General features: G+C 44.3%; 1 protein-coding gene across 1 annotated transcript; it reads left to right on the forward strand.

The window, feature by feature from the left end:
* The first annotated feature begins 319 nt into the window (after nucleotides 1-319).
* Nucleotides 320-24,270, forward strand: tet3 (tet methylcytosine dioxygenase 3). The gene is made up of 10 exons (XM_077600463.1): nucleotides 320-1,012; nucleotides 11,082-13,869; nucleotides 15,215-15,305; nucleotides 16,378-16,471; nucleotides 16,672-16,880; nucleotides 17,223-17,373; nucleotides 17,458-17,547; nucleotides 17,681-17,818; nucleotides 17,898-18,252; nucleotides 18,638-24,270. The coding sequence occupies exons 1-10, from the start codon at nucleotides 791-793 to the stop codon at nucleotides 20,350-20,352; spliced, it is 5,853 nt and encodes a 1,950-aa protein (XP_077456589.1). The 5' UTR covers nucleotides 320-790; the 3' UTR covers nucleotides 20,353-24,270.
* The last annotated feature ends 465 nt before the right edge of the window (nucleotides 24,271-24,735 follow it).

The raw sequence follows: 24,735 nt of genomic DNA on the forward strand, positions 1-24,735 counted from the left end.
TTAGAGGTGGATTGTAAATGCTTTGCGTGCAGTGTTGTCCAGTCCAGTCCAGTTATTGCAGGCAGCCCTTCCACAGATGGTGCTTGATACCACATACCAGAGGCATTGTTTAGGCAAGGCAAGCTTGAAGAGATAATTGACAAGAGACATAGAGATTACCCCTCCCCCTGATGCACGTTCACGCGCATTCGCATCCCGTGCACCTTGCCGCCGCTTCTTTGTCCGCCTCCTCTCACGGCAGCGCCGAACAACGCACACTCAACGACCCTTTCCCTTTTATTTTATTTGAGACTCCCCTCTTTTTTTTTTTTTTTTTTTTTTTAACAAGCGTCCATTCCTCCCTTTAGCCGCACTCCCTTTTGAGCTCCTTCAGTTTCACCCTAGCAGCAGATCCCAGCCTGGCTTCCGATTGGCGGACGGGCTGCTTTTGTGCGCCGTGTCTAACGTGACGTCGCGTGTGTGTGCGCGCACGTATGTCCATATGTTGGCTAATGGCCGTGTTTGGAGCGAGAATGAGGACGAACGGGTTGTCGACGGTCGAATTGTGTGCAAAAAAAAGGGGAAGGGAAGCATAGAGCGCACGTGCGTTTGTGTGTGTGCGTATGGGTAAAGTAGATTTATTGGTGTATTAGCACAAGGGATTGGGAGCAAGGGAGGGGGGTGGTGAGAGAGCAAGGGGCAGAGAGAGAGAGAGAGAAAGAGAGAGAGAGAGAGAGGGGGAAAAGAGAGAGAGAGCGTGTGTACGAGAGCTCTGGCAAAACCAGATTAAAAACACAAGATGGCTTCCTGAATGAGCTGCTGGAACCCGGAGAGAGACGAGGGAGTGAGAAAGAGAGAGAGAAAGACAGCAAAAAAAAAAAGAAAAACGGAAAGAGGACCGTGCACGGGAAAGAAAGAGAAGAAAGGGAAAGAGGTGAGGACGAGGGGGGAGCTGGAGTCTCGGCTCCTGTCTGATGGGGATTCTGCAAACGGACCAAGGAATACAAAGCCCGGCAGCTGGCAGACTTGGAGGGTAAATATTCATCACCATATATATCTACACTGTTTCACCGTTGATGAGTGGGTGGCTATGAAGGAAAGGGGGGATGGGGGAGGGGGGTTGGATGATGGGATAAGGAAGCATATCGGGAGAAAATTATTTATTTTTACCACTGGTTTGTGATAAGGCTTTAGTTTTAAGATGCCATTCTGTTAGTTTTTGTCCGATGGGTGAATTGAAAATGCTGCGTTTGCTTGAAATCTTCCATGCTTGTGCATTTTAAATGGAATCTACATGTCATTGTTTGTGCTGGAGAGGACAAGAATGGTTCAAAGTTGAGACATTTGGATGTTTGCATGGGCTGAAACGCTCGTCTTAATGGCAGGTGCTTTTGAAAGGGCTCCTGTCGCATTATTCTATTGATTACTACCCCCCCTCCCATTTGTCTGTCCTTCTATTTTTTCCCCTTTTTTGGCGTGTTAAATGGCTAAAAAGATGCAATGTTTGGAAGAAAACGGCACGAGCTGCACTGAAGTTGGAGCTGAGGTAAGCCAGGACGTCTACTTTTTGTTACTTGTGTGTCGCTGACATGTCAGTTGCGGCACGTTAGTTCATTACAGCATCGCACGGTGGTGTCAATGTGCTCGTTCGTTCTGCCAACGACAACCGGATTGTGTACTTTCTTCCTTTTCTAGCTTAAACCATTGAAAATACCAACCGATCTGGTGGACTAAAACCTGGTGTTCACTAAAAAGTCCTTCAGGTGTAGAGTACACCTGTCAGTATCTTTGTCTATAGTATCTGATTTCCATTTTTTTGGTTTCAAAGTGGCCCAAATTCAAAGTTCACTTCACATCTCCAAGTCGCCGTGAGCGTCAGTGATGTGCGGCAGTTTAAAGTGTCCCACGCTACCCGCTGATTGGTGCCGGCGCCGGGCATGTGTGGATACATGAGGCCGAGGAGAGAAAAAAGGGAAGAGGAGGAGGAAGCCTGAATTCTGGCTACGGAGCCGGGAGGGGGCGCGGCGTCCTTCCAAACCTAGGTTCTGGAGTCAGATGAGGTAAAGGGAGTCAAAGTTAGTGGGTCAGGCATGCGCACTGTTGTCGGCAAGCCAAAATTGGACCTCGAAGCAGCGTGTCTGTCATTGCTGGGATTCGCCGGTCCGACGGCGCATTTCGCGGGATTTGGCGGGCGACCAGGTTGGGGAGTTCCCAAGGAGGATTCGCACGACCAAAGCAAACAAGTTGTACGAGAAAGTAGTACATGGAAAAAGAGGGAGATAATACGCGCACAGTTGCTGTAGTGTAGTTGGAATGCAGTTGTCGTCATACTATGTGTTGAACGTCGTTGCGTCGTACGATTCCGCCAAAATATTGTGCGTGTGGGTGTGCGTGTGTTTATATGTTTGTGTGTGTGTGTGTGTGGGTGTGTGTGCCTATATCCCGAGACCCTGTTTGTTGTTGGTTACGGTTGCTATACAGGTCAGTGGTTCAGTTGAGTTTATCTAGTCAAGCTCTCACCATCACCCGACTTACTAAAGGCCAAACATACTAAGCACGGCATTTTATGTTGAAGCTTGTAGCAAAATATATGAAATTATGCAAATATTTACATGATTCCAACACTGATTTTTTTCAGACTTTTCAAATTATGAGTTATTTCAGGAAAAGTGCTTGGGTCTTCCCTCTTTTACTCCTGTTAAGGAAGTCCATTTATATTAAGAGCTTTCTAGTGCAACACAAGGTTGAAAATCCAACATTCTTCCATGCAGGTTTATTTTGAGGGGGTGGGAAAAGACTTTTAGAATGGTGTCCGAGAAACAGTAGATGGAATGTTTGTTAATGATATGTTTGGTTTTACGTGGAATTCCCAGCTCGGTACGCAAAGGGTTAATACTGACCTCGTTTCCAGGGCAACTCTTGAGTGTGTGATGCAATTTTAGCTCAGGTGCTGCAACTAATGCTCAACATGTAACCAATCATTAGCCCGTGTTTGTGTAGGAAGTGGTTTAGTGTATTGCATAGACACAGGAAGTCAACACACGCCTTTCAATATACATTTAATGTTTTTTTTTACTACACTTGTATTATAGCTACAGGATGTAAGAAATATGGATTTTTTAGTCTTCCCTCTTCTTAGAACTTGGTGTCAAAGGTTTAAGTAGTGGCCAAAATTCAACTATTTATGCACTAATGCAACTTTGAATTCATAAGTTGAACTTTCCCAAGCTCTTAAAGGCTTGGCCTTAATCGTTCACTTATGTTTACTGCTCTAAAATGGAGTTGACAGGACGCTGTTTTAATGCTGCCATTGTCGGTGCCATTTGTGTTAGTGGATGAAAGCGAGGAGACTTTGTCAGCTGCACGATGCCGCAGTTAATAAAAAATGTATGGAAAGAAATGTGGGCGGAGCGCTCAGCTGTTGCTCACACTCTTTAACTCTTCACGTGACCGCCAGCTCGTACTGGGCGCGCCTTTCCGACATGAGCGCTGCCAGGTTTTATGTCACACGGCTCCACAGCTGTTCCACTTTCCTTCACACACGAACGCACGCATTTGTATTAAAACACGCACCGGTGAATCAAAGATAGGCATTTAATTTCTGGACATTATTGACTAAATTTCACCCCCATTGGAATCCCTTTTTAAATGATTTGGATGAGAGTGAAGAGGGTTTAAAATGGATGCCAAGTGTAAAGATATACATACCAGTTAAGTAATATCGGAGTGGGTTTTGCATGTAAATCTGCATTGTTTGCAATTCATAGATATGTTTCTTTGGCAAAGTAGTGTCCCTTTAAAAGCGTCTCTGCTTGACTAGACATATGGAGAGCTAATCTTAGCTCAAGTCCTGAGAGAGACAAGAATGGCAAGCAGCCACTATGCAGTAGTCAATAGGTTACGCTGTTGTTTTCTTTTAAGTCTGAGCTGGGAGGAATTTCAGATCATTTTTGTTCAATTCAACTGAGAAGATAATCTTTCTAAATGTACAAAACTGCTTGGGTAAAATATTTTCCTGATTATATACATATTAAGTGCCAGTTAGTAAAGAATGTTGGGAACTCTGTATTGTTTTATTGTTGTAAATGTGTTCAGATCCTTTCATTTTTGTCAGTAGCCTGTTGTTGTCAGTTGGATGAATATTGCGTATTGATTTCATTCTTTGCATTTGTAGAACAAGCACAAAGGGGACCGCTTTTTAAAAAAATGGAGACCTCCATGGTCTTCATGCAGCCTTGTAGCCCCCGCCCACAGCCACCTTTTTTATTTATTTTCCATCTCCCACCCAAACCACTCCTCCTTTCTCTTTGTGTGGATTTCAGAGTGGAGTGTGTGTGTGTGTGTGTGTGTGTGTGTGTGTGTGTGTGTGTGTGTGTGTGTGAGGGGGGAATGGGGGGCTTCCCTTCCCTACCCTTCCCCAGCTTGGCTTCTCGTGCTGACTTGCACGTGCTGAATGTCGGGTTGCATGACACTCATTCGGAATTCTTACTCCATGTACTGACCCAGAAACAATACACACAAAAAAAAAATCTAAAAGACTTATAAGTGAAAAAGTCAAAGAAATATACTATAATTATGTCATGCAGATTTTTGAATCATTGGAATTTATTGTAAGGCTATCTTCAGAAGAACTGCATCTTTCAGGACAGATCTTGGTGGATTAGACTCTGGCATCCATCATTTTTCCCAACTGCAGTATCCACCGTTAAACCAAAAAGAGTATATTTTTCTAACTTAAAAAAAATCGAGTGGAAAATTTACAGTTACCGATGCACTATATCAGTTTAATGTATATTTTACAGTCTATATATTGGTAAATGTTGGCAAGAACAGCTACCAGTATTTTCTCCTTGAATTTACTGTTAGTTACTTATTTATATATGTATTTATTTTTATTTATTTATGTATTTATTTAGTTTATTTATTTATGTATTTATTTAATTCATTTATTTATTAATTTATGTATTTTTTTTATTTTTTTTTATTTATTTAGTTTATTTATTTATGTATTTTTTAAATTCATATATATATATTTATTTTTGTTTCTTTAATTTTTTTAACTTATTTATTTATCTATTTATTAATTATTATTTTTATTTTTAAGTGTAGACTGACAAGATGCCACTCATGAAAAACCACCTGACCTTTTGGCCAAAAATCTGACATGACAAAAACTGAGCCCCATAAAATTCCAAGTTTAGCACTGACGTATTTACAGATTTGAACCTGCAAATATTAGCAACCTGAATAAATAACACAAAAACAAATATGATGCGTTAACTTCTGAACACCAACTGTACACACTCTGTTTAGCCCTTCTGCCTCTGGTCCCACCCTCTAATAAACCCAGTGACCCTGAGTGAACAATCCAATACTGTATGCATACTAGCATGCGCGTGTGCAGTCATGTGCATGCGAAACAAGAAATAGGGTGGGTGGGGGGTTAAGGGGGTGGGTTGACTGGCTCTGAATGTTATTTTGTTGCATCGGCTGCAGCGTTTGCTGTCGTGCATGTCTGTGACTTGCTAATGAGAAACAGACGTTGGAAGAACAGAGCGAAGGTAAAGAAACGGCGTGAAAAGCAAAAGCACCGTGAGGGGGTGGCTGGGTGGGCGCGGGCTGGGTCAGCTCAGATGACCTTGATGCCATTACACTTCAGGGCAAAGAGGCTTGTTTTGTGGGGGAGGGGACGATGGAGAATGAAGGCCAATGGAATCTACAGTAGTGCTTCAGAAGATATTGTGGTTTTGGAGGATGCGTCACACTTGCTCGTGACCTACTGAGAAAAGAGAGCAACAATTTAAACCGGGGGTGTTTAAACCTACGGCCCATGGGCCAGAAGTGGCCCGCCAGCGGCTCCGATTTGGCAGACGGGGTTGGCAGCCAATGACTTAATAAGGAACTCAAACCAACAGGAAATAAACTGGAAATGCCCAAAAATTAGTGTGACAGACAAGCAAGAAGTATCGGGGGAAATCCTTCAAAAGCAATAGGAAATGATTCAAAATGTACTGGATGGACCTCAATGGCTGAAATGAAAGCAAAGGAATTTATAACTTAAGCAGTGGTGTTATAGGGGGTTTATGCTAGTCGTCATTTGGAAGGAAAGATGACTCAACGTTAGTCATTTGCCAGTTAACCAACCAACACAGTGCTCAGAATGGATTGTGTTGTCAGTTGTGCCTCCTACCTTTCCTGTGTGTGTGTGTGTGTGCTGCTTACAAAAGGAGAATGACAAAGACAAGAGGAATAACTGTGAAAGGAGTCCTTTTAGAAATATAATCAGCGGCAGGCAGGCTACCACAGATTTTCTGTAAGTTCATTTTTACTAAATGAATGTACTTCTGGTTTTATATAGTTTGTTGGAATATGAGATAACCTTGACTAATGCCATAGTGGCAGCATTAGATGTTTTAATTGTTTATGATTTGTTTCAGATTTATGTGGAGTAGTTGGTTTTACAGGATTTTTTCAAAGTGCTTCATGAATATGAGAATATGTCGAGTTTATGTTCAGATGAATGAGTTTGCAACACGTGTCTGGGAGTTGATGTCAGGTGATGTCATCGTATAAGCTTGAAGTTGCATCTGTTTATGTGTTTACTCTTCTCAAATCATTGAATTTATGTAGTGGACACTTTGATTTGATTAGTGAATGGTAACACTGCTTTGTTAAAGGACCAATGTTGCATCAGGACCGATTCTTAAGTTTTCTGTAATTTTTGGAGTTTGATTTACAATTCATTCTTTCATATTTTGGCCGGAATGATAATTTTTTTACACTACTTCGGCCCATTTTTTAGTCAACGTTAGCTACGTATTTGACTCTTGATTTAGTCAGAGTGCGGCGTTGACATTGAAACGACGCCGTTTCATACCTGTCAACCTCTGCCGATAACTGCCCTTATAAATGATTATGATTCCCCTTACAAACCCCCCAAAAAACCTTACAAACACCGTACGACTCGTACGGTGTTTGTAAGGTTTTTTTGGGGGTTTGTAAGGGGAATCATAATCATTTATAAGGGCAGTTATCGGCAGAGGTTGACAGGTATGCCGTTTGGGTGATCTGAAGAAATGTGTCACAGCAGTCGAAGCAGTCAGCCAGAACACTCGATTGAGTCAAGTGCAAAATTTGGAGTGTGCGTGTGTTCCGTGATGCCCACTGTGTGGTGCAGGCAATGTGTCGGTGGGCGGTAATGATGACACAATGACGCAGATGACGTAGGTCATGGACATGTGCTTCCTGCCTGGGCCGCTCACTCTTTTGCTCCCCGCTCATTGGTCCTCCCCGGTCAGGTGACCTACGCTCTACTTCTGTTCTTTCCCCGAGAAGGCTCAGCCTGCGACGGTTCGCTTCGGAGATGAAGCTCGTACGTTGCCAGCGCGCGTATCGAAATATGTGCGGCCGGCGCTGGCCAGGCAGACCGTGTCCAATCCTCCGAACCGGAGAAAGCCGCAGTAAGCTCGAGCCAGAAAAAAAGCTCCGGCAAGTCAACGGAGAGACGAGAAAGCCCGTAGAAACGACAGAGCGAGGAGGCTAAAGGGAACAGAAAAAGTAGGAGCAGAAGTCAGTTCTGGCAAAGAATGGCGAAGTTTGCTAATGGCCGGTCGGTAATGTCTGAAAATGACAGCGGCGACGATGGCGGCTGACGGCGCTCGGCTGACGGCCGCGGCAGCCATGTTTTTCCTTCTCCTTCACCGCAGTGATTATTGAGAAGAGGAGCGACGCCACAAGGCCAACCAAGCAGCGATTAGCAAGAGGAAGCGCTCGCCGGCGATTGAGATGGTGAGCGGCAACAATAGGCGGTCCCATCTCGGCCTGGTGGTCGCCGGAAAACGAGGCTTGCACGTTTGCAAATGCAACGGCTTTGTCAACGGCAGTCCGCGTAGAAGCCCTCGCCAAAAAACGACTCGTCGCACGCATTCTTCCATCATCTGCCAGAGGAACTTCCCCACAGTAGCTCTCTTTTCGCTTATTCCTCTAGCCATCCTGCTCTTCATCCTCGCCGAAGGTGTCATCCAATTTTCCCTCGCCAACATATTCTAGTCCTAGCCCACATTGCCATTGCCGCCTTTCATCCCAACTCCCTTCCCGCACGGCGGAAAGCGAAGATCGTATCGAAAAAAGAAACGACTCTTTCCCTCTTTCTCCTCACGCCGGCGAATCCGACGACGACCTCGCTCCCAATCGCCTGGCTTTACTTCAGGATTGACGGCGGGTTTCGCTCGAAAGAGGATGTCGTCGGAAGAAAAACAACAATTGCAGGCGCCGTACTCGAGCGATGCAACGAGAAAAATAAATGAATTAAAAAAACAACCAAAAAATGGTGTTATGCAGAATTGAAACAGCCGTAAAAGCTCGCGCAAATCATTCGCTGTGACATCGGACTAGGTGAAGACGAACGCTGCCATGTCGTCGTGGCTACAGCCCACCGAGCTTTCTGTTTCTGTTCACTGCATGCGCCTCCATTCCGTCGTACGTGCCCGCTGTGGCTCAGATAATGGCCCCTCGCTCTGTAGCACTGAAAAGAGAGAGAGAGAGTTAAAGGCTGCATAAGCGGAAGGGGCGTAGCGTGCGAGAGAACGAGAGAGAGAGAGAGCGAGAGAGAGAGAGAGAGGAGAGAGGTGGGGGGAGGGTGCCGACTTGCATGTGCAGCTGAGAGAGGGAGAAAGAAAGAAAGAAAGAAAGAGAGAAAGAAAGAGGATATTGAAAAAGGGAAGGAGGAGCAGACAGAGATCATGAAAAAAGAAATAGGAGCCAACGGAAAGCCCAGGCCATAAAAGGACGCAAAAAGAATGACGGAGGGTCCACGCCGGGTTAGGGGGTGGTGTGTTATTTACGTACGCTTGGCCGTGTGTGAATGCACGCGCGAGGATTTTGCCGGACGAAATCAGGAAGAATACACCGCCGCCCGGCTGCTAGATCGCCCGTGCCGTTCTGACACTTGAACATGGCTGGCGCGTCTCTCTGCTTTTTTATTCCTGACCGGTATCTCTGTCTGGTGGACGTCTAGCGACACGGCACGTAAGTTGCCCTTGAGGGCGCTTGGTTATCATTTGGGGATCTCTTGCTTCATGCTACTAGAAAGGGGCGAGCGGAGGGGGATGGCGAGTGTTGTGAATCAGGGATTTCAGTTCAGATGTCTCCTTAGTGGCTGAAGCCCCTTAGCAACACCACTCTTTAGATGCTTTGTCTCCTCCCTCTTTCATTTTCATTGTCAGTGTCAATGGAGCTGACGACTTGCACCGGATTTAAAGGGCTTCTGAGCTTTTTCTTCTTTTTTTCTTCTTCTTCACGTCTCAATGCAGGTTTGAATCCTTGCCAATAACAGAGAGCTTCATCCGTAGGGAAATGTTTTACATCCAATATCAAATTGCACAGGCAGAGGTGCTCTGATTGTGTCATTGAATTTACAACAGTAATGATCAGTCATGTGTAATAAATGAACTGTCACTGTGTGTTGCGATATAGCCGTGGTGGATGGGGCTTAATGTCTATTTTAGTGGTCTATTTGTACTCTGGTTTCCCACGCTCGCATGTTTTAAGAGTCACAAAAGAGGAAAGAAGTGTATTAGTGAGCTGTAGTGTGTGATGTTGCGGGATGTTGCAGTCATTCTCTTTCCACACACTGCAGTTCTCATAACAGCCGCCCGCTCACGGCCCCCCGCCTCCTTCCTCTTTCCCGTCTGATGCTGCCGATAGCGCAGACATGGGGCCTCTCACGTACTGCCTGCCGGCTGTCCCCCGCCACCCCCTTTTTTTTCTTCTAACCCCAAACCAGTGCTTCGCACTACCATCGGGACCCCCTGGGATCCTCAGCAGATACGCACCACAGAAGGTGTATTCAAAAGATAGTCCCCGTCCAGCAATTAAACACTTTAAGGGTTCAGATGATTATATTGGAATGATAGTGGAAACTTGGCAGCTTGGCCTTGGTTGACTTGTATATATATCATAAATGAATGTGGTAATGTTAAGATTTAATGAGATATTTTAAGCATGGCAGGCTTTATAGTATTATATGGATGTAAGGATTTGTACCCTTAATGCTAAGCATAATCTTCAAGTTGGTAGACAGCATTCTCTGTCAGTGTCAATCAAAACAGATTTTATTTTTATTGTAAAACTTTTATTTTTCACAAGCCTCGATCCAAGTGCGAAAACACCTTATCAGTCTGCCATTGTGTTCTGCAATAGAAAATCATCAAATGGACTTGGTTAATGATTTCTGTGCTTCCTGTTGAATGATCTATGTCAGTCAGCCAACCCTGAACTCTCACACCATATTTGATGAGCATATTTTTATTGTGCACATGTAGTATTTTCTTAGTCAATTATAATTACATATTTTTGCTTGACACAGGGTTGGGGATTTTTAATCACAGACCAGGTTAAAGTTAGTGTAATTTGTCATCTGATAAAAGTTCTGTTTCACTAGTTCTTCTTGTTTTTAGGCACTGAAACCGAAGTGGTCTATTGATATAGATTCCGAAGTGACGAGTGCACTTTAGGTCAAAAGACAAATTCACTAATAGACAAATACAGTATGCAAGTTAGATTGTCACTTTTTCCACCAACCTGAGAAAGTATATCAATCATAGTTTGAAAATATGGCTAATTCTGTGATATGCCCTTGTTAGAATTGAGTTTCAGATTTAAAAACTTGCATAGGAAAGGACAATTACTCTTCTGCATACACTCCTCAATGTGTATGCACTTCCTCCTCTACTGTCGGTTAATTTCTAACAGGTTGTTTTGCATAGTTCAACAATTCTGCAATGATTGTCCCTGGATACACAACACTCGCATTATCTCCTTTTATCTTCTAAAGCTCCATAACCTTACCTGTTAACCTGTTTTCTGTCAGCCTTACATTACCGGGCGTGTACTTGTGTATTTGTAAAAGGTGGGAAAGAAACACGGATAAGAGGGGGAAAGTTATGCAATCCTGTTCTTTATCAGTATCATTTAAGAATGCAGTTTAACATCATTTTTGAAGATCAAGTGTTCATTTCAATGTGTACTTTGTCCGTAGCATCCACAAATGACTTTCACGAAAATGTAACTTACGGCTATTCTTCTTCTATATGTTTTTGCAGACTGTTCACGAAGTCATTTCATTGGATGGCCCCAGCGGTGGAGGCCAGATGGAAATTGGGTCACATGACCGCCTCCAGGAAGGCGTGCTGAGCCTGGAATTGTCCAATGGGGTGAATTGCTACCCGAATGATGTTGAGGCATCGATAGAAAGCGATCAGAAGAGGGCGGCGGCGGGTGCAGGTCAAAGACCGTGCTGGGTGCCAAACCATGGCAAAGATCAACGGCAACCATCGGCGAAAGATGACAGCAGTTATGCAAACGCGAGTGAACCTGTCCACCGTGTGGACATGGAAGATGCTCACAACCTGGTCACTTTTTCCGCCATCGCCGGCACCCTACCTCCTTCCTCCATCTCGTCCTGTATTCAAGTGCATCCCGACACGACGCAGTTGTATGAGAAATTCACCCGGGAAATGGGTACTGCCGGGGCTCGGGTCGGACCCTCCCCGGGGGCTTCTGACACAAGCCCGCCACCGGCAGAAGACATGAAAAGCCTGCAGACAGCACTGAGCCATGCAAAAGGTGGCCACAAGCCTCCCAACTGTGACTGTGAAGGACCTGATTGTCCAGATTACCTTGAGTGGCTGCAGAAGAAGATAAAGTTGGCCGCCGGAGAGAACCAAAACACCAGCAAGAGAACTGATTTCTCACATTCGCAGCCCAACATTCAGAAATCCCATATACAGAATCAGGCCTATCTCCAGACAAATGGCGCTCACCATCGCCCGACTTCTTCAACCCCCCAGCAACATCAACGGACGAAAGGTCCGCACGCAGGCCACGTGCCCTGCTCCAAACTTCCTCCAATTCCCTGCTCTCCACAGGTGCTCTCTATAGCCAAGGAAAGGAACGTCAGTCTTCAAACAGCTATTGCCATTGAAGCCCTTACGCAGTTATCAGGGACTGGGATTCTTGGTGCTAGTGCTCCAGATCAAGGCCTCCCTCATCATCACTTCCATCATCACCAAAACTTCTCATCTCCACCTCCAAATTGCACTAACTTGATTCCATCCTCTGCAGTCATCTGTCCGTCGTCACGCTCTCAGTCCGTCCCTCCAGGAGTCAACACTGAACAGCAGGTAGCACTATCCTGCGATCACCACCGGCCCCATTCACAGGGCCAGCCACTCCATGCTTCTACCTCTCCCTTTCCGGGCCAGAGCAGTCCTCAGAGTTTTGGTCGCAGTCCTCAGCAGTGGCAGCGGGGCACACACGGGGGTTCCGAAGAACGCCTGTCCCGCTATGCCAGTGCACCGGACCCCATGTCAGAGCTCAAACAGCTTTTGGGTGACGCCAGTGGGAAGGTGGGGAATCCATCTTTTAAGCCTCCATCCACGCAGAAGCTCAGTGAGAATGGAGGCATGCAGGCACAGTGCCAGCCATCTTTATCCAGGATCATCAAGCAAGAGCCGGACTTTGGTGAGCATTCCGACTCCATGGGGCATTACAACATTGACCGTGGTCAGTTGCAACCTCGCAACTACCCTGCTTCTCCCATGTCTCCTGGTCAAGTTCGACACTCAACTCAGGCAGCTCTGCAACAGCATCTTCACTACAAAAGGAACCTCTTCTCTAATCATTCCCCTGGCATTGGCGTACCAGGCGTACCAGGCGCACCAGGCGCTGTGTCCTACCATAACCCCCCAAAATGGTGGCCACAGATGGAAGCTAATGGTTTCAATCATTTGAACATAAAGCAGGAGCCTAAGGAGCCCAAGAGGAGAAAAATCAGCCAAGGATCCCCCGTCACCAAAGGTATGGGTGGGACGCTCTCCAGCCCTTCCCTTCCCAAACCCAAACAGATAATAATCAAGAAGACCAAGCAAAAAGCCTCTGTGCCAACTTTCCTGCCTAAGAATCAGATATCTGTGGAAAAAACATCACCCCTTACGATGGGCCGAACTATCGCCCCGAATAACCTGCAACAAGGTTCACTGCCTCTTATGGCCTCCCACGGTAACTCCTTCACTCAGGCAGCTTCTGCAGGGCCCCCTGCCCCAGCGCAATCTCAGGTATCAAGTCCCAAGCTCCCAATGACCCCTTCTATCACTAATTCTGCTTGGTCAGTGAACGGTTCCACCCTCCTGGGCTCCATGCCTCCACTAACGGCCCATGCGACCCAAGCTAAGTCACAGGAAGCGCTGAACTTATCCCATGGCAGCGCTAACAGCGCCTCTACTCTGACCTCTGCATCTACACCAAACACCTCACAATTACCAGGGCTCACGAACATCGACCCCAAGTATGAAGAACTGATTCTGCAGTTTGAGGCAGAATTTGGGGACTCGTCTGCCCAAACAACTCCCGGCGAAGTCGTTCCTGGAACAGCTGCAGTTTCTCAGACCAGCGCCCGAGATCAATCAAACGCCACTCCTCACCCGAACGAAAAGGACCCCATTAGGAATGATTCTGAAGCTCTAAGGGATTTTACCTCAAACCAGGTGACCCCAGTGCAAGATCAATGGGAACTCCAGTCCACAGTCTCGCAACACGAGGACCCCCCACTCCATAAGTATCAACAAGATAGTCAGCGAGAGGAAAAGTTTAGCATACCATGTTCCCCAATGCCTAAACGGATGAAAATCGAAGCCTCGGGTGACATAGCCATTCTTTCCACCACTTGCTACTCTGAGGAGGACACACCCACAAAGGATGGACTGCCATTCTCTCCATCTTTGAAAGGCTTTTTAGAGTCCCCCTTAAATTATTTAGACACGCCTACCAGGAGCTTGTTGGATACACCATCTAAAGATCTACAGTCGGAATTCCCCACCTGCACCTGTGTTGGTGAGTCAATGCTTCGTATATGTATACATTTTAGAAATTCTGCAACAATACGGCCACTTCCTTAGGAATTTCAGTTTGAATATGGAATGTTTGAACTTTAAAATACGGAAAATCTGCTGAAGAACTATAATGCCCAGTAATTCTTGAAAATATAGTTAAATATAATGATTTCCTATAGCTCGCTCTACAGTTTACATACAAAAAACAGAGACTCCATTGGCAACATCCTGGACCAAATCTTCTTTATGAATTATTGGCTTCCATGATACTGTTATAAAAACAATAATTGGACATAAGTTAAGATGAAACATTAAATTGAGAATCTTCATTACGGAAGTATAGCTGGGTTATCTCCCGTTACACTTGCCAAATATTACAATATATTTATTTCAATTAAACAACAAAGAGAAGAAATATGAAATAAAAATGCCTGCAATAAGTATGTGTTTCCACTCCTCCATAAATTAGTGAAACAAAAACTATTACAACATGAATCTCTACTTAAAAAAACAATTAATACAATGAGAAAGTTAGATCAGACTGACTATCATTGACTTTGCCAAGTACACACAATATAACATAACGCCCACTTAAAGGGAAAACGCACAGAAAGGAAAGCAGCCATTTTCAGGCTCATTCAAGCCTACTTTTTTTATATATATATTTATTCATAACTGTGGTCTACCCAGACTCCATCCCGAAACACGAGGTCAAGGCAGTGGCTGATGGTAAGTTACCTTGCTCGGCTGTCCCTCCAAAGCACACCTTCGTCTCTGCCGTCCTGCTGTGATCTACCCTCTCTCACTTTGTTGCTAACTTAATTGCTGCATGAATTCCGATTTGAGAGACTTGAGAGTTTGAACCGCAACCACATTCCGAAAAAATGTGGCCCAGATCGGATTAAAAACCACGTTCTAAAAGGCTTCGATGAGATTTGAAAATTTCCTCTTCTTTGTGACTCTTCCCGTTCGGACCGTCAAGAAAGTGTCTCACTCGAGTTAAATAAAGGCGAAAAAAAATCAGATCACTTCAGCCTGCGATGTGAACATGGGCAAAATGATCTCCTAATTGCCTCTGAACTTGAGCGAAACATAGACATTTGCTTTCCTCAACAGCTGATTACTAATACGATAATGGGCAAATCTTTCTGAGAGGTTAACATCAATGAGGTTGAACTTTTTTGTTATGAGTGAATTTCCTGCCACTCAAAGTGGTTTCCAGCATTCCACAAATGCACTGTTGCTGATCATATGACATGTGATTGAAATCAGTATTACTGTTATGTCATTGTAGCATTCATATTGGCTTGAAGGTGTAGTTATAATTTCATTTCTCTGTTTTGTAGAACAAGTCCTGGAAAAAGATGAAGGCCCCTACTACAATCACTTGGGATCTGGACCTACTGTGGCTTCCATAAGAGACCTGATGGAGACACGGTTTGTCTTCTACTTGTTTTTTATCTTCCTCCTACAGGCTCGAAGCCTTTTCCCCTCTTCATGTCGTCCTCCTGCGCCTCCTCGCATTTTGTCCTTAAGGAATCCATGACCCAGAAAACCAACTGGGGGGATCAGGAAATTTCATCACCATAATACAGGCTAAGCAAAGAACCATGAAATGTCTAACAGTGTATACCATCATGACCACATTTTCTTGATTTTGCTCAGCAACGTAATGTTAAATTTCAAATAACAGCCAATGATTGGTATGCTGATATTGATCGAGAAGTGCTGTTGTTGTTGAGGCATTAGTCCCTTGCGAGACTTGATGTTGTGGCGGGTGTGCTAAGGGTGAAACCTTTTATTGTTGTTTGATAAATGACATTGCTCTTTAAGATCCTATAGTTCCGGAATGACCTTTGACCCAACCCTGACCCATCTAATGCCCCCTGTGGTGAAAGAGCTTACACCCCACCCTCAAAGGCTCATCCACCTTAGGGTGATTCCCATTGAGTGGAAGCCCATTGTGCACACTGTCATGACAAATCTAGTCCCGTTAAGGTTTTCACAAAGGCAGATATCAAGCTGTCAGGAGATTTGATAGGAACCATCAGCCAACATCTAACAAGTTCTGATGGCCTGCTCCCACCTCCAGTTCAACCCCTGAACCCAGACTTTACAAAACACCCATTGACTACAAACTGACCATACCATTCCATGTGATGATTGCTGCATCTCGAAGACAAATAAAACATGCATTGAAGACTTATAGAAGCGTAATCGAATCAATTGAATTGCTCAGTGGGAAAGAAACTCTAAAACCCGGTTTTTGTTTGTTTGTTTGTTTTTTTAGTCCACTAAGCTTTTTGTTTTTGCTATTGCAATAGGTTGCACTGAAATTTCAAGAGTTTTAGCTTGAATTGTACTGTATCTTAACATTGGTTCTGTATCTTACTTTTTGAGTTTAATCTAAAAAGCCATCTGGGGGCGAAGAAGTGGGAGTTTTATTGAAGTTTTATTGTTTATAAAATAATCCTTTATTAATCATCTATATTATTCTTGCCATCCGCAGGTATGGGGAAAAGGGAGAGGCCGTTAGAGTAGAAAAAGTGGTGTACACCGGCAGAGAGGGAAAAAGCTCAAGAGGGTGCCCAATTGCTAAATGGGTAAGTTGCTTTACAACTTTTCAATGCATTTATGATGGGGTGTTTCTGATTTGACTTTCATTGTTTTATAACTCTGGACAGAAATGTATAGCCCTCTAGGTTTATTGCTCTGCATAATAATAATAATCATGAGTGTTGCTACAAATATTTTTCTGTAAAAAAGCTCCAATTTGTAAACTATCAATGCTGAATGCCATCAGGTGATTCGCCGAGGGAGTGAGAAAGAAAAGCTGTTGTGTCTGGTGCGCCACCGGGCAGGACACCATTGTGACAACGCGTTCATCATCATCCTCATCATGGCTTGGGAAGGGGTCCCAAGATCCATGGCTGACTCACTGTACCGCGAAATCAGCGACACCCTCACCAAATTTGGCAACCCCACTAGTAGGCGCTGTGGCCTCAATGATGAGTAAGTAACTCGGCCGGGGAGGCCGTATTTTTAATGTTACGGGGTAACACGATGTATTGTTGCATTTGCATCAAATAAAAATGTTTTTCTATCAAACTGAGGAAAAATTAACCATCTGCAAGTTTGCCTCTGGTTACTAAAGCATAACCAGTATTGCACATATTTTCTCAAGATATTTAGGTATGGTTTGGAATGTAAATGATAATACGTAAAGCAATAATTACCCCAGTGATAATAAGCTCCTTTCTTCTTTTCATCATTTATGTCATGGTATCTTCAGGCTATCGATATGACGTTCATTTTCATTGCAAATATGTTCTTTCTCACTGTCTCCCTCTGCAGTCGTACATGTGCCTGTCAAGGCAAAGATTCTGACACTTGTGGCGCCTCGTTTTCCTTTGGCTGTTCTTGGAGCATGTATTTTAACGGCTGTAAATATGCCCGAAGCAAAACACCGCGCAAGTTCCGGCTACAAGGAGAGCGCCCTGAAGAGGTACTTCTTCAGGATGACTTCGATTGTTTGTATATTTTTGTCGCTGTTTGGAATGTATAATGTCTTTATTTCTTTTCTCACCAGGAGGGAAAACTCGGGGATCAATTTCAGAATCTGGCCACTGAGGTGGCTCCATTGTACAAGAGGCTGGCTCCTCAGGCCTACAGTAACCAGGTTGGTTCACTGACAAACATATGGGAACACTGTATAGTTCTATGCTGCGTTGAAATGCGTTGCCATGTATGTCATATTAAAAATGTCAACATTCGGCTTGCAATAATCATATCATTTTTGCTCTCTTCATCAGTGTCAGTCAGAGACGAAAGGCTCAGACTGCAGGTTGGGTTTGAAGGCGGGTAAACCATTCGCTGGAGTAACCGCTTGCCTGGACTTCTGCGCTCACGCCCATAAGGACCAGCACAACCTTCACAATGGTTGCACAGTGGTATGATCTCGGACGCACTGGGTTCGGACTAACGTTAGAATGAATTGTTTAAACCGTGCGTTTGTCACTGGGTTTTTAGGTGTGCACTTTGACCAAAGAGGACAACCGAACGGTGGGGGAGATCCCACCAGATGAACAACTCCATGTGTTGCCTCTTTACAAAGTCTCCATCACGGATGAATTTGGTAGCGAGGAGGGCCAGCGCCAAAAAATGAAGACGGGGGCCATTCAGGTGCTTCAGGCTTTCCGCCGAGAAGTACGCAAGTTGCCCGAACCGGCCAAATCGTGTCGACAGCGACGCCTGGATGCCAAGAAAGCTGCATCGGAAAAGAAGAAGAGTAAACTTCAGCAGCAAGCGACAGCAACACCAGAGAAAACAGTGGTCAAGACTGAAGCGTTCTTCAGTGAGTCTCCTCAACACCCTGACAATAAAGGTTCGTCTTCGGTTTTTAGTATTTGTTTTTAATGCTACACTGAGAAAATAAAAGCATATGTTGAATCTATGGTAAAACATAAGCAGCTGTGCTTGCCAGAATATCACAGTTTAAAAAAACAACAACATAAAACGGGATAACCATGAAATCCAAATACTTAGCTACCTAGCTCGTTGGTCAGGACGTTTGACTGCCACACTGATGGGGTGGCTTCAAACCCTAGTGGCAGAACGGAAATGGTGCAGTGATTTCACCGTCTGGGTGGATGGCTACAAACATTAACAAACTCTAAAACAACACGTAGTTCTTGCAACCACAGCTGGCACTACTTTGTTACTTATTATTATTTTAACCATTTGTGTGGACTCTTTTTGACATTTTCCAGCAATTGTAAAACAAGAGGTGAAACCCAACATAAAGAAGGAACCTTTCAACGGATCAATGGATGGATACTCTTTGCAAGCAGCAGATGCAATCAAGACCATGTGCCCACATCCTGCCTACTATGCAAGGGGAGGCCTCCCCACAACTGGCCAGCCCTCTGCAGGAGACCCCGTCAACGGCTACAACCACAATGCGCCAGCATCGCACTACGGATTCTACAACTACTCCCGCAACGCACTTTTCGCACCGAAGATGAGGACCTACGAGGGCCGCAACAGCTCCTTGGCCAAAGCAGGAAGAACGGCCTTCCAGGTTGACAAAAAACCCGACGTTCAGAGCCTTCAGGCCAGACTCGCTCATTCCTATCCGGAGCAACACAACAAAATGGGTCCCCAGCCATCCGACTACAACCAGTCACGTCCTTCGTCCGTCTCCTCCGAGTCCTCCAATAGAGCCACTCCGGTCATTAAACAGGAGCCAATGGACATGCCGGTGTGTGAGGAGGCAGGGGCGAATCCAAGTCCCAGTCCCGGTCCCGAACCCTGCGCCTGGCCGGGAAACAGGTTCAACGGAAATGTTGTCCCCACAAACTGGGAGCATCCCAATCCAAAACAACACCCTGAAGGCTTTTCTAACGCAGACAGGCAAACATTCCACCAGCAGCCAACCTCTCCGTACCCGCAACCGTGGATATCCTTCCCCAGCTCGAATACCCAGAGGGGGTCCCCTGCTGCCTCCCCCGTCCCACGAGTCCCGCCCTCCCCCTCCTCTCCCCACTTGGATGTCCAAGGATCTCCACGTCCATCCACTCCACGCACAAGCACTCAGTCAGGTATGGGTCAGCCCTTCAATTCTCAATCCCCCTCACACAGACCCCAGCCCGTGGCTTCCCGGCAGTGGGCCAGCCCCGCCCAGAGCCCCGACCCCCTCGCGTGGGCCGCGGGGCACGGCGCGTACAGCCCCGGTTTGAAGCACAGCCATCCGGCCGGTGCCTACCCGGACAAGATGTGGTCCAAAACGGGCGAAAGCGGCTGTTCCACTCCCCTCGGAGTTCAGGAGAAAGCCTGGAAATCTTGCGGGGGCTCGGCGGCGGGCAGCACCCCGTCGCCCACCCCCGAGGGACGCCTGTTCCCCGACGCCCTGCAGCAGTCGGAGCAGGCTCGCTGGGACGCGGGTCGAGCCGAGAGCGACGGCGAGAGCAGCAGGGGACGCTACGAAGACGACGAGGTCTGGTCGGACAGCGAGCACAATTTCCTGGACCCCAACATCGGGGGCGTGGCCGTGGCGCCGGCCCATGGCTCCATCCTGATTGAATGCGCCCGTCGGGAACTCCACGCCACCACGCCTCTGAAGAAACCCGATCGCTCGCACCCCTCTCGCATCTCCTTGGTCTTCTACCAGCACAAGAACCTCCAGCAGCCCATGCACGGCTTAGCCCTGTGGGAGGCTAAAATGAAGATACTGGCAGAACGGGCCATCCAGAGGCAGCAGGAAGCCGCTCTGCTGGGGCTCTCCCAGGAGGAAATCAAGGCGCTCAGTAAGAAACGCAAATGGGGGACCATGGCGGCGGCGGCCAAGCCCGGCGCCGGACAATCGAAAGACAAGAGGGAGGGCCCGGTCACGCGGTTAGCTCCCACTTGCCACACCACCTCCACGGTCAACGCGTGTCCCTATGCCTTCACCCAGCTCACTGGGCCGTACAGCACCTTTGTGTGACGGACTGTGACGGACCAATCGCTAGCCAGGTGAGCCAGGTGAGATGGATGGGCAGAACGAATGTTTCTCGCATGTCACGCAGTCTGCCGTCTATCTTTCTAACCTCTCCATCCGAAGCCCGTACTCCAAAAATGGGGACACTTTTATCGTTGTTGTTTTTTTTTGTTTTGTTTTTTTACCTCATGTCAGGCAGTGTTTGGGCTTTGGACACATTCACTGCCTGTGGTGCTCTTCCTCTCTCGTACCCGGAGAGGAAAATCCATTGCTTTTTGTTGTTTATAGAATTTTAATGATTCTTAAATATTGCTATTATCGATATTACTAAGATTGCAATTGTTACTGTTAATGTTGTTATTACAGGTATTATAATGAAGAATGGTTTGTTTTGGTTTTTTTTTTATCACGGTTGTTTTAAATGTTGTTATTATTCACGTGGGATTGCGTTTTGACTTTGGTTGGGGTTGTTTTTTTATTGTTCGGTCATTTTTATTGGTTTTGATTTCCGTTATTAATCTTCCAGACGTACAAAAAGGAGGATTCGTTACCTGCGGACAAGAGATTGGTCTCCTTAGTGCAAATCAGAAGAGTCAATGACTCAAATTAGAATGGAAAAAAAATCCCGAGTGATATTTTTAATCCCCCATCATGCAATTGGCGACTGAAATCGTTCTTTTGGATATCGCTTCACATTTTTAACACATTTTCTACGTACATTGGATCACAAAAAAACGTTTCTTTACCTACTGCTGCTTGTATTTTGTATTTCCCATTGATTCATGATGAGCGAAAGAGTTTTGGACCTCCAATTCAAACAATCGTTGCCAAATCAACTACATTTGGTGTCCAATTGGACACTCTTGGGGACGTGGAATGATTTGCACTTAAAGATATCCTTCTCTTGTCCATAACGTCCCCGTTCTACACCTCAGAAATTTTGACTGGTGCTCAAACCTTCATCTCCGATGGATTTTCATTCCACTTCCTCCTCTCCATGCCACTTGATGCTGTACTTGGGTGCTATAGCCAAAATCAAGACCACGCGGTATTGGAAAGAAATCACTTTTTGTGCTATTTTTGTGCTTACCTCGTTGGCGTTTGCAACCCGATGCCAGGTCTGGGATTATTACGCATGGATGGAGTTTATCCATCTCCTCAGTAGGGAGTTAACACTGAGTTTTAGACTCTAGAGGGCAGGCTTGACTCCCTTTTCAGAACAAACCAAGCTCATAGTCCAAAAGAATCCATTCAGAAGCTAGTTTCTTTCACCCGGACTCGCCATAATAACTCTCCGAGGCTCCATCCTACCGGACCTCAAAACCTGGGTTAGGACACACGTGGTAGAAGTACTTTAGACCATCCATGCTTACACTTTGGTGCTCTCCTTCTACACTTGATTTGCCCCTGTTTCTGCACGGTGCTGCCATCTACAAGCCAAGTGCGTTGTTTTCTTTGTTTCGTATTGGCGATGGGACAATTTTTGAAGATGCGTGGCTTGGCTTCTGGGAGTTGGTGCTCAATATCTCCGGGGAAAAACAATCTCGCATTTTGAACAGGCAATTGTGTAAAAGAGCCAAAGAGCGAGAGACACTTGGATGGTGTCTTCTATCTGAATGACCTGAATTGCTTATTTTGACGTCTTACACGTTAACCTTTAAAATTGGTTTTGTGACAAATGGAAAATAGGACACATTTTTTTGCATGCAGGTTGACTCCCGGTTGCTAAGATGTGTTCGGGGTCACGAAAGGTTTCTTCTTTAAAAAAATGCATTTTTTTTGGCTCATAAAGTGTGAGCATCATTTTGGCCACTAAAAAAAATTGGTATTCAAGCGTGAGCAACCCGAAATAAAATGTTCCTGATGTGTAGACAGCAGGTTTCAAATTTAATAACATGTATATTTCAAAAGAAATCTTTATTTTTAATCAATAAAAAAATAATAAAATAAAAAATGTAATTGAAACTATATTAAAATGAATAAAAAACAGGCTTTTTTTCTCTGCCGTTGACAACAATGGACACCTGATTCATTTTAATTTGGCAGTGAATGCTAATCGATCGTTGCCATTGACGATCCATTTTGTCAAAATGTCTTGGACGACGGCAGCCAATGAGAATGAGTTAAAGCAGCGTCCCGTCAAGGGTTAAGACCTCGTTAGTCTCCGGCACCCCTACCTCACGCAGTAGAGACACTGGTCACAATTCCAACTTTAAACCGAGGGCAGAAAATCACTCAACGTATCTTTGTGTGCTCAAATTCTCCACAATCATGTTAACCTTTTTCTCGTTTTTTTTATTTCATTTATTTTATACTTTTATTTATTAATATTGTTGATAATGATTGTCTTGTTTTCCCCCTCATTTTTTTATATAGCTAATACAAATTGTACAGAGAAAAACAGATTTATAAAAGCACTTTTAAACTTGATTTTAAATGACGAAAAGAAAGACGATTATTGACAACTTGAAGGCTAGGGGTTCTTTTTATTATTATTTTCCGAAGAGAGATACAAATGTAAATAGTAAAATATTTAGGTAAAACTATTTAACTGGTGAGAATAGTATGTAAATCCTAAAAGTGTAGGGGGTATTTTGACAACAATACACTTGTTCCTTGTGTTTAGCGTGTACATGTATACTTAGTTACACATTTCTTGTACTCTCACAAATACTGTAAACGTATCCTTAGTCGGCACGTAACTGGTTAAGGCAACCTTACTTGCTAAATATGAATTACGGCATCAATTTTAGTAACTTAACAACTCCAATTTTACTGCAAAACTTTATACCTGCAACAGTATAAACCATAATAACCAGATTATGATTTTCCCAATGGAAAAAACTCATGTATAGCTGACTGGACTTGTATGCAAGTGTTCTTTTTTTTTATTTTTCTGAGCCCAAAACATAGAAACATACTCAACCTTCATTTATTATCAAAAAATAAGATCATGCCTTATTTAGCAAAGTTCAAAGTTCATGGTAGGTCGACTTTGTACACTAAAAATGTTTTTTATTCCGTTTTTTGGGGGGAGGGGGACCAAATTCAAAGGTGACACATACATCACAATATTCACTTGCATACAAATGGTGCACAAAAGAACCTGCATCAAAGGTTTTGGCCGGTGCTATGACAACAATAAAAAACCTTTGAAAGACTTTATTTAGGCTATTTTTTTCCGAAACGACGGGTTTAGGTTTTGAGGTGACACATCCTTGGTGCTTATTCTTTCAAATGCTGCACATCTTTTGTACCCAACACTTGAGCTTCAGCATTAAGACACTCAAATGATTTTTTTCCCACCCTCACTCTACTTGAAATCCTTTTATGAGACGTAACCCTGGGTTGTGATGCGTATCCGCAATTATTTTGCTACATCAAATGCAAGTGCCCCTTTTAGGATGTTGTTGTAAATGTTACAGTGAAAGAAAAAAAAGTTTGATCAAGAAAAATAGTTAGTGTACTGCCTCCTTTATATTTTTCATTCTACTCGTTTGTGTACTTTTGTCATTTGTGGACACACACACACACATAGTTAGACATTTGCATCACTCTATGCATGGCCTCATTCACTTTTTAAGTCCATTTACTACATTGACGGCGACAGACGTCCAATTTATTTGGACTAGATTGGAGATTTATCGCCAAACACCCGATTTAGACGAAATGTGGGCGGGAAAAAAGCAAACCCTTAGTCACAAAAATGTCAAGAAAAAAGAACTACTTCCATAACTGGCAGCTACATAATTTTCCAATTGTTCTCATTTTATTTTCCATGTCCAGGATGCAGTATGTAAAAAAAAAGTGGTTTTGTTCTCTCTTTGTAGCTGTATGGTGTATTATGTGAATACATAGTGTATTTGGTAAAATACCACAATATTGTTTTTTTGTTGAGCTCTAAAAATAAAACATTGAAGTCAATCGACCTTTGTCTTTATTTGCAGTCCACAAAAAAATGTGTATTTTGTTTGTTCAGTATTTCTGGACAATATAATTTCTATTTTGATGACAAGGACAAATTTCAGCTGTAATTGGAAATATGTTTATTATATACAGTTGTGGTCAAAAGTTTACATACAGTTGTGAAGAACATAATGTCATGGCTCTCTTGAGTTTCCAGTTATTTCTAAAACTCTGATTTTTCTCTGAAAGTACGAGTCGTACGGTGTTTGTAAGGTTTTTTCGGGGGTTTGTAAGGGGAATCATAATCATTTATAAGGGCAGTTATCGGCAGAGGTTGACAGGTATGTGTATGTATATTTTTGACCCAGCAGATTTGATTACTTTTTTTTATGTTCACCCATAATAAAGTCATAAAAGAACCAAACTTCATGAATGTTTTTTTGTGTGACAAAGAAGTTGTCTGTTCCAATCACTCTATCAGAG

Source organism: Stigmatopora argus, chromosome 5 (genome assembly GCF_051989625.1).
Source record: "Stigmatopora argus isolate UIUO_Sarg chromosome 5, RoL_Sarg_1.0, whole genome shotgun sequence".
NCBI classification, from domain to species: Eukaryota; Metazoa; Chordata; class Actinopteri; order Syngnathiformes; family Syngnathidae; genus Stigmatopora; species Stigmatopora argus.

Coding starts and splice junctions, on each gene's coding strand:
- tet3 (XM_077600463.1), top strand. CDS start 791: ATGAGCTGCTGGAACCCGGAGAGAGACGAGGGAGTGAGAAAGAGAGAG. Junction 1,013..11,081: donor GCAGCTGGCAGACTTGGAGG/GTAAATATTCAT, acceptor ATGTTTTTGCAG/ACTGTTCACGAAGTCATTTC. Junction 16,472..16,671: donor GGTGCCCAATTGCTAAATGG/GTAAGTTGCTTT, acceptor GAATGCCATCAG/GTGATTCGCCGAGGGAGTGA.